The 12,694-nt window shown below is 40.4% G+C and overlaps 1 protein-coding gene across 3 annotated transcripts in view; it reads left to right on the top strand.

Annotated features, from left to right (window-relative positions):
• Window positions 1-12,694, top strand: part of SCUBE1 (signal peptide, CUB domain and EGF like domain containing 1) — a 175,972-nt gene that overhangs the window by 32,499 nt on the left and 130,779 nt on the right. For all 3 annotated transcript variants that reach the window (XM_032687259.1, XM_032687258.1, XM_032687257.1), the window contains exon 4: window positions 11,871-12,005. In XM_032687259.1, coding sequence (XP_032543150.1) covers window positions 11,871-12,005 — 135 coding nt within the window. The remainder of the gene's footprint in view (window positions 1-11,870; window positions 12,006-12,694) is intronic.

The raw sequence follows: 12,694 nt of genomic DNA, 5'->3' as shown, positions 1-12,694 counted from the left end.
CCAGTGTCTTCCTTTTAATTTAGCTGGATTTTTCATCTTCTCCAGACAGCTGTGCACAATGTGTTGCTTGCTTAAACTCCAAACAAATGCTTCTGTTACTGATGTTTATTTTTCTTTATGTTTCCCAACAGATCAAATCGATTTTTTTTTTTTTAAATGTGAACATTTTTAATATAAAACTAAACAGCTTTTGGAAAGTTATTTTTAGTTTAATTTAAAAAAAAAAATCTTTTAAAGAGAAGCTGAAAAAGGGTCCATTTCTTTGACCTTCTTCTCCAGTTTTCCTTGCCCTTCTTTCCCAGTTCCAGAAAGATGAGCTGACAGTTAAGTGTTGTCTTCCTCCAGCACATTAGCAGGGCCTCTAATAATATTATCAGTCATAAATTCCCTGCCAGCTTTTCATGGTTGGTAATCTCAAGCTCCTTGGCAGTTGGAGGAAGGTTGAATACACCCAATAGCCTTCTTTTCAGAACTCCTCATTTTTATTAGCACTCGTGTAAAATGATGATATTTTTGTAGAGAAGGTTAATCATGTAAATCTTGAAGCTCTTTCTTGCTGGAATCACTAGAAATGAGCAGAATTTCAGGAGTTGGTGGTTGTTTTATGCCTTTAAGAGAGTCAGGTCAAACTCTCAGATCAGGGCTCAGTGGTCGAGTTGGGAGCTGCTCTAACTGTGAGGGGCCCAGGCCAGATTCCCAGATGGGAAAGGGAATGTATATAATATAAATATCTGTGTATTTATATGTATATAATGTAAATATCTGTTTACAGACTAGATGAAAACTGTTGAAATGCGAGGTTTAACAATAGATGTATGTGTATGGCTTAAACCTTCATGAGTTCTGTATTCCTGCAGTGATTAGGTACTTGGAGCAGAGTAGGAACTTTGGGATGAGGGGAGCCCTGCAAATAGGAGCCCAGAGGTATTTAGCTGCTGAACCTTCCCCAGTCAAGCTGCAGTGAGTGCATTCCCAAAAATCCACGCTGCAAATGGCACAACAAACTGCATTTTAGTGACAAATGCCTTCTTTCAGCATGAAAAACTTAAAATGCGTTTTTTAAAGTTCTTTATTTTTCAGATGCAAGAGAAAGTTAGTTATTTCTGACATATTTCTTCAGCCAAGTGATTTTTACTGTATTTCTGGTTTCAGATCTTTTATCAGTCTTGTTTGGTCTGTACATTAGATTAATAGCAGCTGTGATTCGTCACAGCAATTTAAAGTATCCAGTCTTTGTGGTATTTTAGAACATGTACTATTGTTCTTCTGACTGATGGCTGGGTGCTGAGGAAATATGAATAGCTGGGAGGTAGATGTTCCATAGACAATTCTTTATTAGATGTTTACATGCAACTTCTGCTTCTCTTACTCAATTGCCTGTATCTTGTGAAAGTCTTCATGGTGCAAATGGTAGCAGGCGATCCCACAACTCAATTAAATCTCTGTTTCAGGTTGGGTTTATAATATGTTAGTTCTGATGATCTTCCAAAATCCAATAAAAATACGGAATTCTCTCTGTGGTTAGTGGGAAGGTGTCTGATATCCAGCCCTCTCTGAAGCTGGAATCTGAACACGGTGCTTTTCTTGACCTGCTGCTTCTATTCTTGCATCTGAACGTTTCCTCCTTTAAAAGTACTCCAGTGTTTGGTCACCCCACATTAATCTCTGGAGTTTAAATGAGATATAACTTTCTTTACATGTTAATTTGCCATATGTTTGCTTTCTTAAGCCAGTGTGATCTGAGAAGTACCGAAACAAGTGAGAGTATAAATCAGCACGGGCCCAAGGTTTTTTGTTAGGTATGGGGAAATAATCAGAAACGTGGAATAAATCTTGGTCTCTGTCGACTATGAAGGTAGATTCTCAGACTGTCATAATAAATTAAGAAACTGGGAGCTGTGTGACAGCAGCATCAATCTCAGTCTCTTGTTTCTGCAAGTCTTCTTGTTGTCTGAGCCTTCTTTTTTTTTTTTTTTTTGTTTAATACTTACTCCCCAGAGGAGGTAATCAATCACAGTAAAGATTTCTCTGTGTGGAACACTCAGGAAAGTAAAGAATGGTCAGCTTAGAGTGTGAAGTTTATATGTGTAAGTTAAATCAGTTAAATCCCATATGGGTGCTCTGTCAGTTGGTGTGATAAGCCTGCAGTATCTTGGTTCAGAAAGCTTAGAGTTTTATATTGTGTCCTTACTGCTTCATCTTGTTTGTGTCAGTTTTGTATCCTTTGTTAATTCATCTTAACTTTCTCATAATAGTGAATTTCTAACCAGTCTGCCCTATATTGAGAGGAAAAACTGTAAAATACATTGAAAATAACCAAAGCTTTGGGAGCCACATTGTGTTTAGCACTTATTTTGAAAAAAAGGAGGATGTGTGTTCACCTGAGAGTGCACAATTTCAGCCTATAACAGGTGTCAGATGCGTGTGCCATTCAAGCCTTCCCTAAGGAATGGTGTCTTTTCCAATGCTAGAAATTGCAAAGATCAGTGAAAACACTGAACTCACATGGATTACAAAAAGACATCAAAGTGGAGAGCAGCAAAGTCTCTGATTTCAGAGTCACTGTTGTTGTGCTGTGCTCAGAATGCAGCCCTTGGCAGGGCTGATTTATGATAAATATTATGATATATACAGTCAAGAAACAGCCATCAAAAAAACTCTCTGCTACATAGTTGCTCAGTGTATTAGAAGATGAAACCTAACTCTTTTCCAGCATGAATGAGTACTAGATGAAAAGCTGGGAGTAAATTTCCTTGTTGAGTAGATTTTAGGGTTCTCAGCTTTCCCCAGAGCCCTGCCTTTGCTGTCTCATACTTTCCATGGATTTCTGCATACTGACATTATCCCTTTGACTTCAGTGCACAGTGTGCAAACTTGAAAGCATGTGTCAAACTACAAGACCAAGGTAGAGGATTGTTTTTCCACTACCTTCAGACGTCAGTCCAGTTCCTTCTCTGGCATCTCAAAATACTCCTGTGTGCACATTCCTTACTGGAGTTGAATCAGAGCATAAGATGTAGTTTTGCATAAAAGAGGGGCAGGAAGGGACATAGACTGACTGATGGTAGTATGTTTTAATATGACTTTTTTGTTGACTGTAACTGGCATCAAAATAATAATGGCAATAATAAGTACTCATTAAAAAGTCTCTGGGCATATCTACAAGAATGATTTTCTGGTCACAATCCTGTGCAACCTGCTCCAGGTGACCCTGCTTGAGCAGGGGGTTGGACTGGATGATCTCCAGAGGTCCCTGCCAATCCCATCTGTTTTCTGTTTCTGTATTTAAAAGATACTTTGTTAAATAAATAAGACTGGAGTAGACATACAGGATTGTGCTGTAGGACAGAGCAGAATTGTTTGAAAAAGTTGAGAAACTTCATTTATTTAATTATTTCTGTTGTTTACTTGGAAGACATAAGCAAGAAACTGCTTCTGAAATTAGTCAGAAACTCCATAAAAATTACTAGTATGACAGCAGTGAATGGTTTCTGGACCTGATAGTGATTTAGTAGGATTAGATTCTGGGGGAGTGACCAGTCATTTAGGGCTTGTCATTTAAGATACTGAGCACTCTGGTCCCAGTGCATCAACACTTCTGTGCTCACACCAGATATCAGTCACAATATTTGCTGCCTGTGCTTTAGTAGGCCTGAGATTGTCTGTATGTCACCAAGTGCTATTTAGTACTTACAGAAATCTTTGAAACTCCCTCTATGAGCATCTTGGGCAAGTCTGAGAGGCTTGATTTTACTCACTTTAAAAATAACCGGATGAACTGTGAGCTATAAATTCTGAGTGAACTGGTGGCTTGGGTGGTTTGAAAGACAACGAAAACTCATTCTTGTGCTCTGGAATGACATGAATATCCCTGATATGAACTGACTTTTGCTTTGATTATTTCAGTTCGAAGTCAGAACTCAAAGAAGAACTCTAGGAAGCTGAGCTTCAATTAGAAAGATTCCAACAAGTGGCCAGTTTGTCCCTTCACACAGGCTACATGTCCATTTATGTGTTCCCAAGTGCTGGGGAAAAGAATATACAGCTCTGGTGAATTTTATAGGGAAGGTAGAGTTAAGGTGGTTGTTTGTTTTGATTTATTTTGGGTTCTTTGTTTGTGTTGGCTTTGCACTACCAAGCCAACCCCAAACTTATTAAATTCATTCCTGCTTTACATAATTATGATGTTCCTGAAGTCAGGTTTTTTGACTGCTGTTGTTTTTCATCGATAATTCCCAGCACTTAAGTTTGTTTTCAGGTATTTCTGTCAAGAGAAATCAGAGGAAATATTTGTTCTAAATACTGGTGTTTGTGTTACTCGTGTTCAGGAGAGTGGAAATGCTGAACTTGTTTCATAATACGACCATTTGCCCAAACATTTTGTACCAAATGAACCCTTCATTCACTGAAACTATTCAGAAACTGAGGCTGTGTTTATAAAATCCTTTCCACCAGTGGAGGTGCTTTCAGGAAAATTGTTTTGATATGACCTACAGGAATAATTTTATCACTTCCAAAACATTTTTGCAGCACTTTTCTGTACCCCAGAAGTTTAATGACTAGATATGTGTCTAAGTCAATGTACCTGAATAAGCCAATATTTTTCAACTCCTGCTGTAATTCTTATTTCAGTGTGTTGAAGGTTGTGCTTCAGACTCTCCCATTTCTTCCACTTTTCATGGGCTTCAAGTATTAACCATATGGAGAGTGAGAATCTGAGAGTCCCCTACCTGTGTTACTGGTAGATAGGAAAGAAAGTCATTAATCCAGCCATTTTCTTGGCTTAATTACCAAAGCTCAGAATAAAGTGCTTCATGTTGTACAGACCTGGAAAATATTCCCAACCTGAGATGAAAATACTGTTTCACTTTTTGTGTCAAATTTTATATTTTGCTTCACCCGCGGCAAAATAATTTTTTTCATTTTTGCAAGGGAAAAAAACTACAATAACAATAAATAAAATTTTTAAAAAGGCAGTTTTGAGTTAACCCAAATCGGATTTTCCTAATCCTGGCAGGGTCTATAAATAGATGTAAAAGGAAGCAGGTATAAGCAATAATTAACCTAGAAGAAGGATAGAGAGTATTGCTCCAGTTGAGCCTGCAGCAGTTAATGGTGTCCAGGGACAGGACAAAGCAAGAGACAGGATGGTAATAAACTGCATAATTTACTTAACTTGTCTCAAATTTTTCTTTCAGTTGATCAAGACTGCTGCTTGTTTGTATCTGTAATTAACTCCCCTCCCGCAGTTCATGGAGTGTTGTTGATCCAGCATTTGCCACTTGGAATGAGAGGATAGAAGATGTCATGTTAAGGGACTTGGGCATTTATTTTGGAAATGCCAAAAGCTGTGAAAAAAAGGGTTTGGTGGCTTGGAAGGGCAGAGTGGTGCCCAGTTGTTTAAGGAAAGAATAAACAAATGTTGTCAAGAGACTTGAACTCGGTTAGCACATGCAGCAGAGTCAAGCTATTGCATTAAATGCATATTTCCTATGCCCTACACAGCAAAAAAAAGTCCTTTGCCAACCACATTTACACTGTGTTTGTGTAGTGTGAAATGTAAGGAATTCCTCTGTGTGTCATAAAATAGCTGCAGAAGTGATTTGAAGCATCCTTTTCGAGCTGTGCAGGCAAACAAGAAGCCCAGTTGGTGGATGTTGAGGTGGTGGGGGGTTGTAGCCCATTAAAAGACAGAATTATTCTCCAGGGCAGATCATGGCCATCATTTTAGGTGTTGGATCCTTGTAGATAAGAAAACAGTGGTTCTAGGGGTCAGTTCATTGATCATTTTAGAGTTATTTTAGTATTCATCACCCAAGAGCATTCTTCATGTTTCCCTTCTGTAAAATATGCTTCGTTTTTCAGGGAAAGGTAATTTTTCACCCTTTTGGGGGGGTTTTTTTGTTCTTGGGGTTTTTTTAAATGTCTGGTTCAGTAAACATTCATTACTGTAGGATGTGTTCTTTGCAAGTGGAGCTTTTCTCAGCAGGGGCTCTAATGAACATTTCTGCAGCTGTGGTAATGAGTGAAGCATTGGATTCAAGGCTTCTTCTTCCATTTCTTCACCAGATTTTTCAGTTTCTCACAGGAGGGGCCAGAATGTAGAATTCTAACCTCAAATAGTGCCAATAGTAGAAAATGGGGCCCAGCTTTTAAATTTTGGGTGAAGGCTACTTTCAGATCTGCTGGAGAATAGAAATGCTGTGCACACAGGTAGTGATGTCTCTCTCTTCTGGTGTTCCTCTCTGTGTGCTCATATGAAGTTTGGCTACAAGAGATGGTTTAGCAGTTCAATTAGCAATGATTCTCATTTCCATGGCCCCCTCAGCTGATCCAGTGTCTCCTTCCCTACCTTCCCAGCACGTCAGCACTTGCATGAGCATTCCAGCAGGAGCACCTGCCTGCAGCCTCTAATCTGATACCACTTGCTCTACTCCTACATGCCAGATTTACTCCTTGGGCTTCCGTGGCTATCATGAGATCACATCTTCCAAGACACCCACTCCAACAGGGCATCATGGTACTTGGAGGAGTAGAAGAGTGAAAAGAATGTGTTCCATACGTTGCTGTCATTGAAGGTTAACTCCTAGAAAAGAGCACTTTTTGTTTTAAGCGTGACGTACTGAGGTCATTTGAATTGTTTCTGTGATTATCTTGTTTGGGTATTACTGTGCTTCAGGGCTCAGAGTAGATGAGAGAGACAGTACGAGGCTGAGGGGGATTCGTAAGATCAAGAAAGATGCAGAAAAGGCAAATAGTGAAGGAATATTTACTGTTTCTCACAATAATGGATTTTGGGGACCTTCACTCAGACTGTGAAGCAACATGTTTGAAATAACCAAAAGCATGTCTTCTTGATATAACTCATAATTAAATTGCAGAAGTCATTGCCCCATCATGTTGGGTTCATTAGAGACTAGAGAAGTTCACCCAGGAAAGGTCCAGCAGGGCAATGGTCTGGCAAGTGATTTAGAAAAGTTCACAGGTATGTGATTGCTGAAACCTGGGAGAGCGTGTCTGCAATGGTTCTGTCCCATCTCCAGTCTTCTCTTGAGTATCAACTACAGGACAGTGTCAAAGATGCTGGGCTACATGTTATTTTGGTATAACTATGATTGTAGTAAATCCAGGAATGTGATTTTTTTTTTAAATGAGGTTTTCAGCCAGCTTTCTGACTGGAAATATTCAGAATATAATGAATTTAAAATCCCAGAATCAGGCACTTACATTGTCTGAGTTTGTAGTTGCTAATCATTTCCCCTACAAATGCAAAATATCCCAAGTGGTGTTTTGTTGCTAACCTTTGAGGAAAAGTCTGTAGTGTTCCTATCAGTGGTTCATCTCTCAGTCATGGTGCTCTGCACTGGTTAAGTAGGCATCTTAGAGAGCTCTTCCATAAGTGTCAAAGAGTAGCTTAGAGGGAAAAAAATAGCAGGATCAGCTCCCTGGATCATGAGTCAAAGTCCTGTTTTTAGAAGTCTTGATGCTGCAGTAAAGACATTGTGCTCTGGTTCTCAGATGCTTTGGAGACTTTGAAGGTGAGACTCAGATTTCTCAGGGGCTTAAGTGTTGATGAGGATGCTGACATGGAAGGAAAGTGTCAGCAGGAGGGAAGAGAAGAACCTGGGAGGAAGTGAACAGACAGACTGTTCTTGGCATTGGCTCTGTGTAGGGTTTCCTTTTCCGTGTCTTCCTGCTGGTGGTTTTGGTTTCAGGTCCCCTCAGCAGACCTTTCCCCCTCCGTGGTGTCCAGGCAGGACACTGTCACAAGAGCTTCTTCAGGCCAAATGCTGCAGGGAGCTCTGCTCCACACCAGGGTGAAACACCAGTGAAGCTGGTTTGGAAAGTTCATCAGATAAATGAAATGAGAAACTGAAAACATTTGTTTATTTATTAAATGAAACATTCTTCTTTATCAGCTGTGATATTTCCTACCCTTTGATACTGATCTAGAGGATCTCACCCGGGTACAGAGCACAGGTTTGATTAGGTGAGGGCAGTGGGCCAAAAAGCTAGAGGTCTTATGCAAATTCAGATCTGCATTAATTTGCATAATGCTTCTGATCTATGGATCTAGCTATGTATTTATGCATGTATGCATCCATTATCTGCCTCCTTTGAAAGATACTTCTCCTTTCCCAGCCTCTCCCTGAGTTGGCTCTTCCCCTGTTCCTGGTTGTCCTGGGTGATGCTTGGGCACTCTGAATCCAGGCCCTCACCTCCCTGGAAACATGGATTTGTCACTGTGGTCTAAATTCTGTATAAGCAATTCCAGTTCTTATGCTGAGTGTCATCTGAGCTATTTATTTCTGATTCAGAGCTCTGGGAAATGAGTTATTTCTGGAGGATTGTCTTTGGCAAAGGTAATCACAGGGCAACCCTTTGTGATGGGCGTTACAGGGAATGGCTTGAGGACATTTATTCACTTTCTCCTAGTTTTTCATCCTCTTTTTGAGGATGAGGGTTGGAGCAGCCATGTGGAATAACCACCTGAGCTCTGCTCAGGTGAGAATCTTTCTCCATCCTTTTGTGAGTCTGGATTCTGAAGGTTTGTTGAAATCTCCCACCGTGGGATCATCAGGAGGATTTGGGGACTCAGCTCTCCTGTAAGCAGTGGATGATGTACTGTAGGAATCTCACTTGAGGGTGAAGCCAAGCTGAACCTTTTGTCAGATAAGTAGCCTAGGGAATGGATCTGACTTTCCATACAGCAGTTTAAACCTGCCCCTGCTGCCTTGAGGCTGCCATCCTCAGAGAGACAGTCTGGTCCTGAATGGTCAGTGGTAGCTGATTTTGTGCAAAAGGTTATGAAAGAAGACACACTGTTTGTTCTAGGAAAAAAAAAAAAAGAATCCTTTTTATTATGAGTAGAGTAATAGAGCAAGTGAGCTTTGTATTTGTGCTCAATCAGTTTAAAGTTTTTTTAAATGGGTTTTTAAAATGAGTTTAGTTGGGGCTTGAAGTAGATTCACTTGTTTGAGCGAAGGGATTTTATGCCATAAATGACTTTTTTCATGTGTCCAGAGTTAGGCCCTGGGGTGCAGGTCTCCAGCAGGTGTAAAGTGTCAACCAGGGTGGCAACAGTCAAAGCTCCTGAGAATCCACCCTCAGTTTTTTCAAAACACTCAACAGCCATGTTTGACATGTAGAGCCACCAAAACTGGACCTAGAAGAGCTTTATTGAAAACCTGACTACTTATTTTGGTGCTTGTGTGGAACTTAATCTCTAGAAAATCTGGTCCAAAATTCAGTGCACTGTTGATGTTTACAGGTTCAGCTGGGTAACTTGATCTGAATTGAATGCAATTGCACAATAAAAGAAAGGAAAAGCCCCTTTGGCAGCTATTTCTTTTGTGAGCTTTGAAAAAAATCAGAAACATGAAGGAATTATTCCTACAGATCTACCAAAGCTTGAGCTTCTTGGAGTTGATGGAGTTCTCTCTTCTAACTTCAGAACACCATTTCACCCTGTTCACTAAATTGAGTTACTAATAAACTGATCATAAAGTGACTTTGTTGGAAAGACAGTTTAGCAAGTAAGTAGTTCAATAAATATTTTCCAGGCATTGATGTCCAGCAGATTGCTTGGTATGGTGGATACTAACCACCTTTTAAGAACTGTAGTAACAAAAAGTGCTCCAAAAAGCCTGACCTAGAAGAACTGAGGCCTGAGAAGAGAAAATATTAATCCTGCACTGCTAAGCCAAGAAACATTGGAAGGCATGTAGTATGGAGATAGGGATATAGTAGTCCTAAATCCAGCTGTGCCCTTTCTTCAAGTCCTTCTCTTCAAAAATGCATATTAAAATAATTTTGAGGCAAGTAATTGAAAACAATTGGCAGAAATTCCTCATAGTGAAGCTTTTTAAGAGAGTTTCAATTGTAATAATTTTATTCCAGCGTATGGATTTGGGGCTTGGTGGTAAATTGAGCTGTCTCTTTATGGAAGTGGTAAATCCACCAGCATTTGCTATCAAGAGCAGAAAAAAAAATGTTTATAAATCATTGCATTTGTTTCAGATTATTCATCAGAGCTGGAAGGCAATTGTTCGAGTTATTTGTGATATTATAAACAGAGCTCTGGGAAGGCCTTGTACTTTGTAGCATAATTTGGGGGTTTGTACATGTACCAGCTGAGACTTTTTCCTCCAGTAAGTGTTCAGCTGATCTTCCAGAGAGGAGGATCCAGATCCCAGTGTGCTGTTTTGAAGGGAGCAGGTTTGAGTGGCACTAAGAGGGCAGCAGGGCTGGGAAGGCAGAGGAAGGCTCTGACTAGGATCACTTATTTATCTTCCCTTCTTGTGCAGCAGTAGGCAAGGAAAGTCTTCACTTCTCCTTTTCCTGTGCACTCCCAAGCTCTCTGATGGGGGTTATGAAAATGTTCAGTTCTGGAAAAGAGTGAGAACTGAGGGCAGGGGGGGATTTTGATACAGCAGATTTGAGGCAATAATGCTTAACATTTCCTGGTCAGTAAAAAAACGAGGGCTGTCTACACACTTGCATTGTAGTTCAAGACAGAAGGAGCCTGCCTGGTTTCCCTGGGTACTGTAATTACCCTGGAGCTTTTTTTCTCTGTGAGAAAGAACTCTGATTTGTGTCACATGAAGTGCAGGCAGCACCCCAGCACAAATAACAGGCAAGGGGCTGGAACTCACTGGCCTTCCTGCATTAGTTGCTGGCAGACTTTTTGCAGCCTTTCAGAGCTTCCCGGCCCTGCCTGCAAAAGTACCAGCAAACCAGCTTGGTTTTACCTTAGTGTGTTGTGGCCAGTCCTGGAGGAATTAATTTCTGCTGCAGCTGTGCCAGCTCTTTTGAGGTTTTGGGTGTCGTGGATCATTTACCTTTGTTGTGGGTTTTTTGCCTCCTCCAAAACCAAAATGAAAGCAAAACACACACCAGCTCAATTGCTGGCATGTTGGCACATACTGTGAAATAACTAACTGGCTGAAGAGTCCTCATTTTAAAGAAAAAAAGGAAACCATGGAATTTTCAAGTGGCAAGTTGCTCTTATCAAAAAAGCAAACCCAAACAAAAACCAAACAAAAAACCCAAACAAAAACAAGCAAATGAACAAACAAGAAAAAAGAAGTGAACAAAAAACCCCCAGAAAACAGATATGATTCACTGTTATGAGCAAAACAGGAGAGTTGCAAGGTTGAATGTGGGTCAGGTATCTCTTAGTGGCAGTGGTTTTCCAATGCTGGAACACACCTCTGTTCAACACACCACCATAAAAACTGTTATGCCAAAGAGAAGTGATGAGAGACCCTCAAAACAGGCAGTAGCTAATGCTGCCTTTGTGGTTTTATATATTTGCCTATTAAAAGGACAATACAGACATGGAACATTTAGATTTAAGAAGCCTTCTTTTCATTAAACAACATTAAACAAACTGACAAAGTAGGGGGTTATGACTCCAGTAATTGAAACATGCTGTTCTCTTCAAGAACAGGACTCTATAAAGACTCTTTTCACCCAGTAATGCCCTTTGTGTTCGCCTGCTACCCCTGCTAAAAATTACTGTAGTCCTGAAGTATGTCTTTCCAAGTGGAGTGGGAATGACAGAGTGCAACACCACACTTGGCAGATGGGGTCACAGCCTTTTTAGGACCTTAATGTTCATTGTGCATTGGAAATCAATTTGCAGCTCGGAATACATGGAGATGTAGCTGGACTCCCCTCCCCACTGTTTGTTTTTTTATGTTAACTTTAAGCCTGGGATGTGGGAAAAATAATTAGGTGGAATAATTTGGATTAAGTGATGGCATTTGGGTAGTTTTCATTAGCCTTTTTATGGCTTCCTTGCTCCTCCAGGTGTATATTCTGAATCTGTAGGTTATCTTGAGTTTCTTTTTCCTTCTCTCTTCTAGATGTTGACGAGTGTCTGGATAACAATGGAGGGTGCCAGCAGATCTGTGTAAATACCATGGGCAGCTATGAATGTCAGTGCAAAGAGGGCTTTTTTCTGAGTGATAACCAGCACACCTGCATCCATCGCTCCATTGGTAAGTTCTCGGCGTGTAAACTCTGTGTTCAGTCAGAAATGCTAAAACAGTTTGAGTTCTGTTGGTTTGGTTCTGTTTTTTTAATCCCCAGAGCTGCCAAAATCACTCTCCTGGTTGGTTGGATTGATTGATTCCTCTGCTACTCAAGCTTGTAGCAGAGCCATAGATAAGACGATGGAAAAGGCTTTAGTTTGACACAGAAATTATGCTTGATTTGCACAGCAGACTCTTTGGGCAGGCAGAGACAGATGTTCAGATTTCCAGGAATTAAAAATCTCTCGTCTGTTTGCGTAGCAGTTCACCTGTCTTTCAACTGGGAAAGCATGGCATCCTAAATCCAAATGAAACTTCTGGAAATGATAAAGGTTACGTGGGGTTTTTTGCCAGTTGTGTAACTCGTTACTTCATTGCAGACAGGTCATGGCTGATCTTGTATTGACACAGCACTTTTCTTTGGTTCAGTACCCTGGCCTAGGGTGGGTTAGAAAACTGTTTCTCTGTTGCCTGTGCACTAGTGGGAGAAATAAGGAATCCCTGCAAAACTGGGATCCTTGTCTGCTGCTGGTTTTGACCAGAACAAGCAGCTCTCCCTTTTCTGTAGATGTCAGACATGGAAGACAAGTTTGAGTGGAAAGGGAGAAAAGAAAACAACATAGCTATAAATCTTTGCAATTAAGTGGACTCCTTCT

The sequence above is a fragment of the Chiroxiphia lanceolata genome, chromosome 5 (assembly GCF_009829145.1).
Source record: "Chiroxiphia lanceolata isolate bChiLan1 chromosome 5, bChiLan1.pri, whole genome shotgun sequence".
In the NCBI taxonomy this organism is placed as follows: domain Eukaryota; kingdom Metazoa; phylum Chordata; class Aves; order Passeriformes; family Pipridae; genus Chiroxiphia; species Chiroxiphia lanceolata.
The sequence above is the reverse complement of the archived record's forward strand: the minus strand, read 5'-3'. Positions and strand labels throughout refer to the sequence as shown.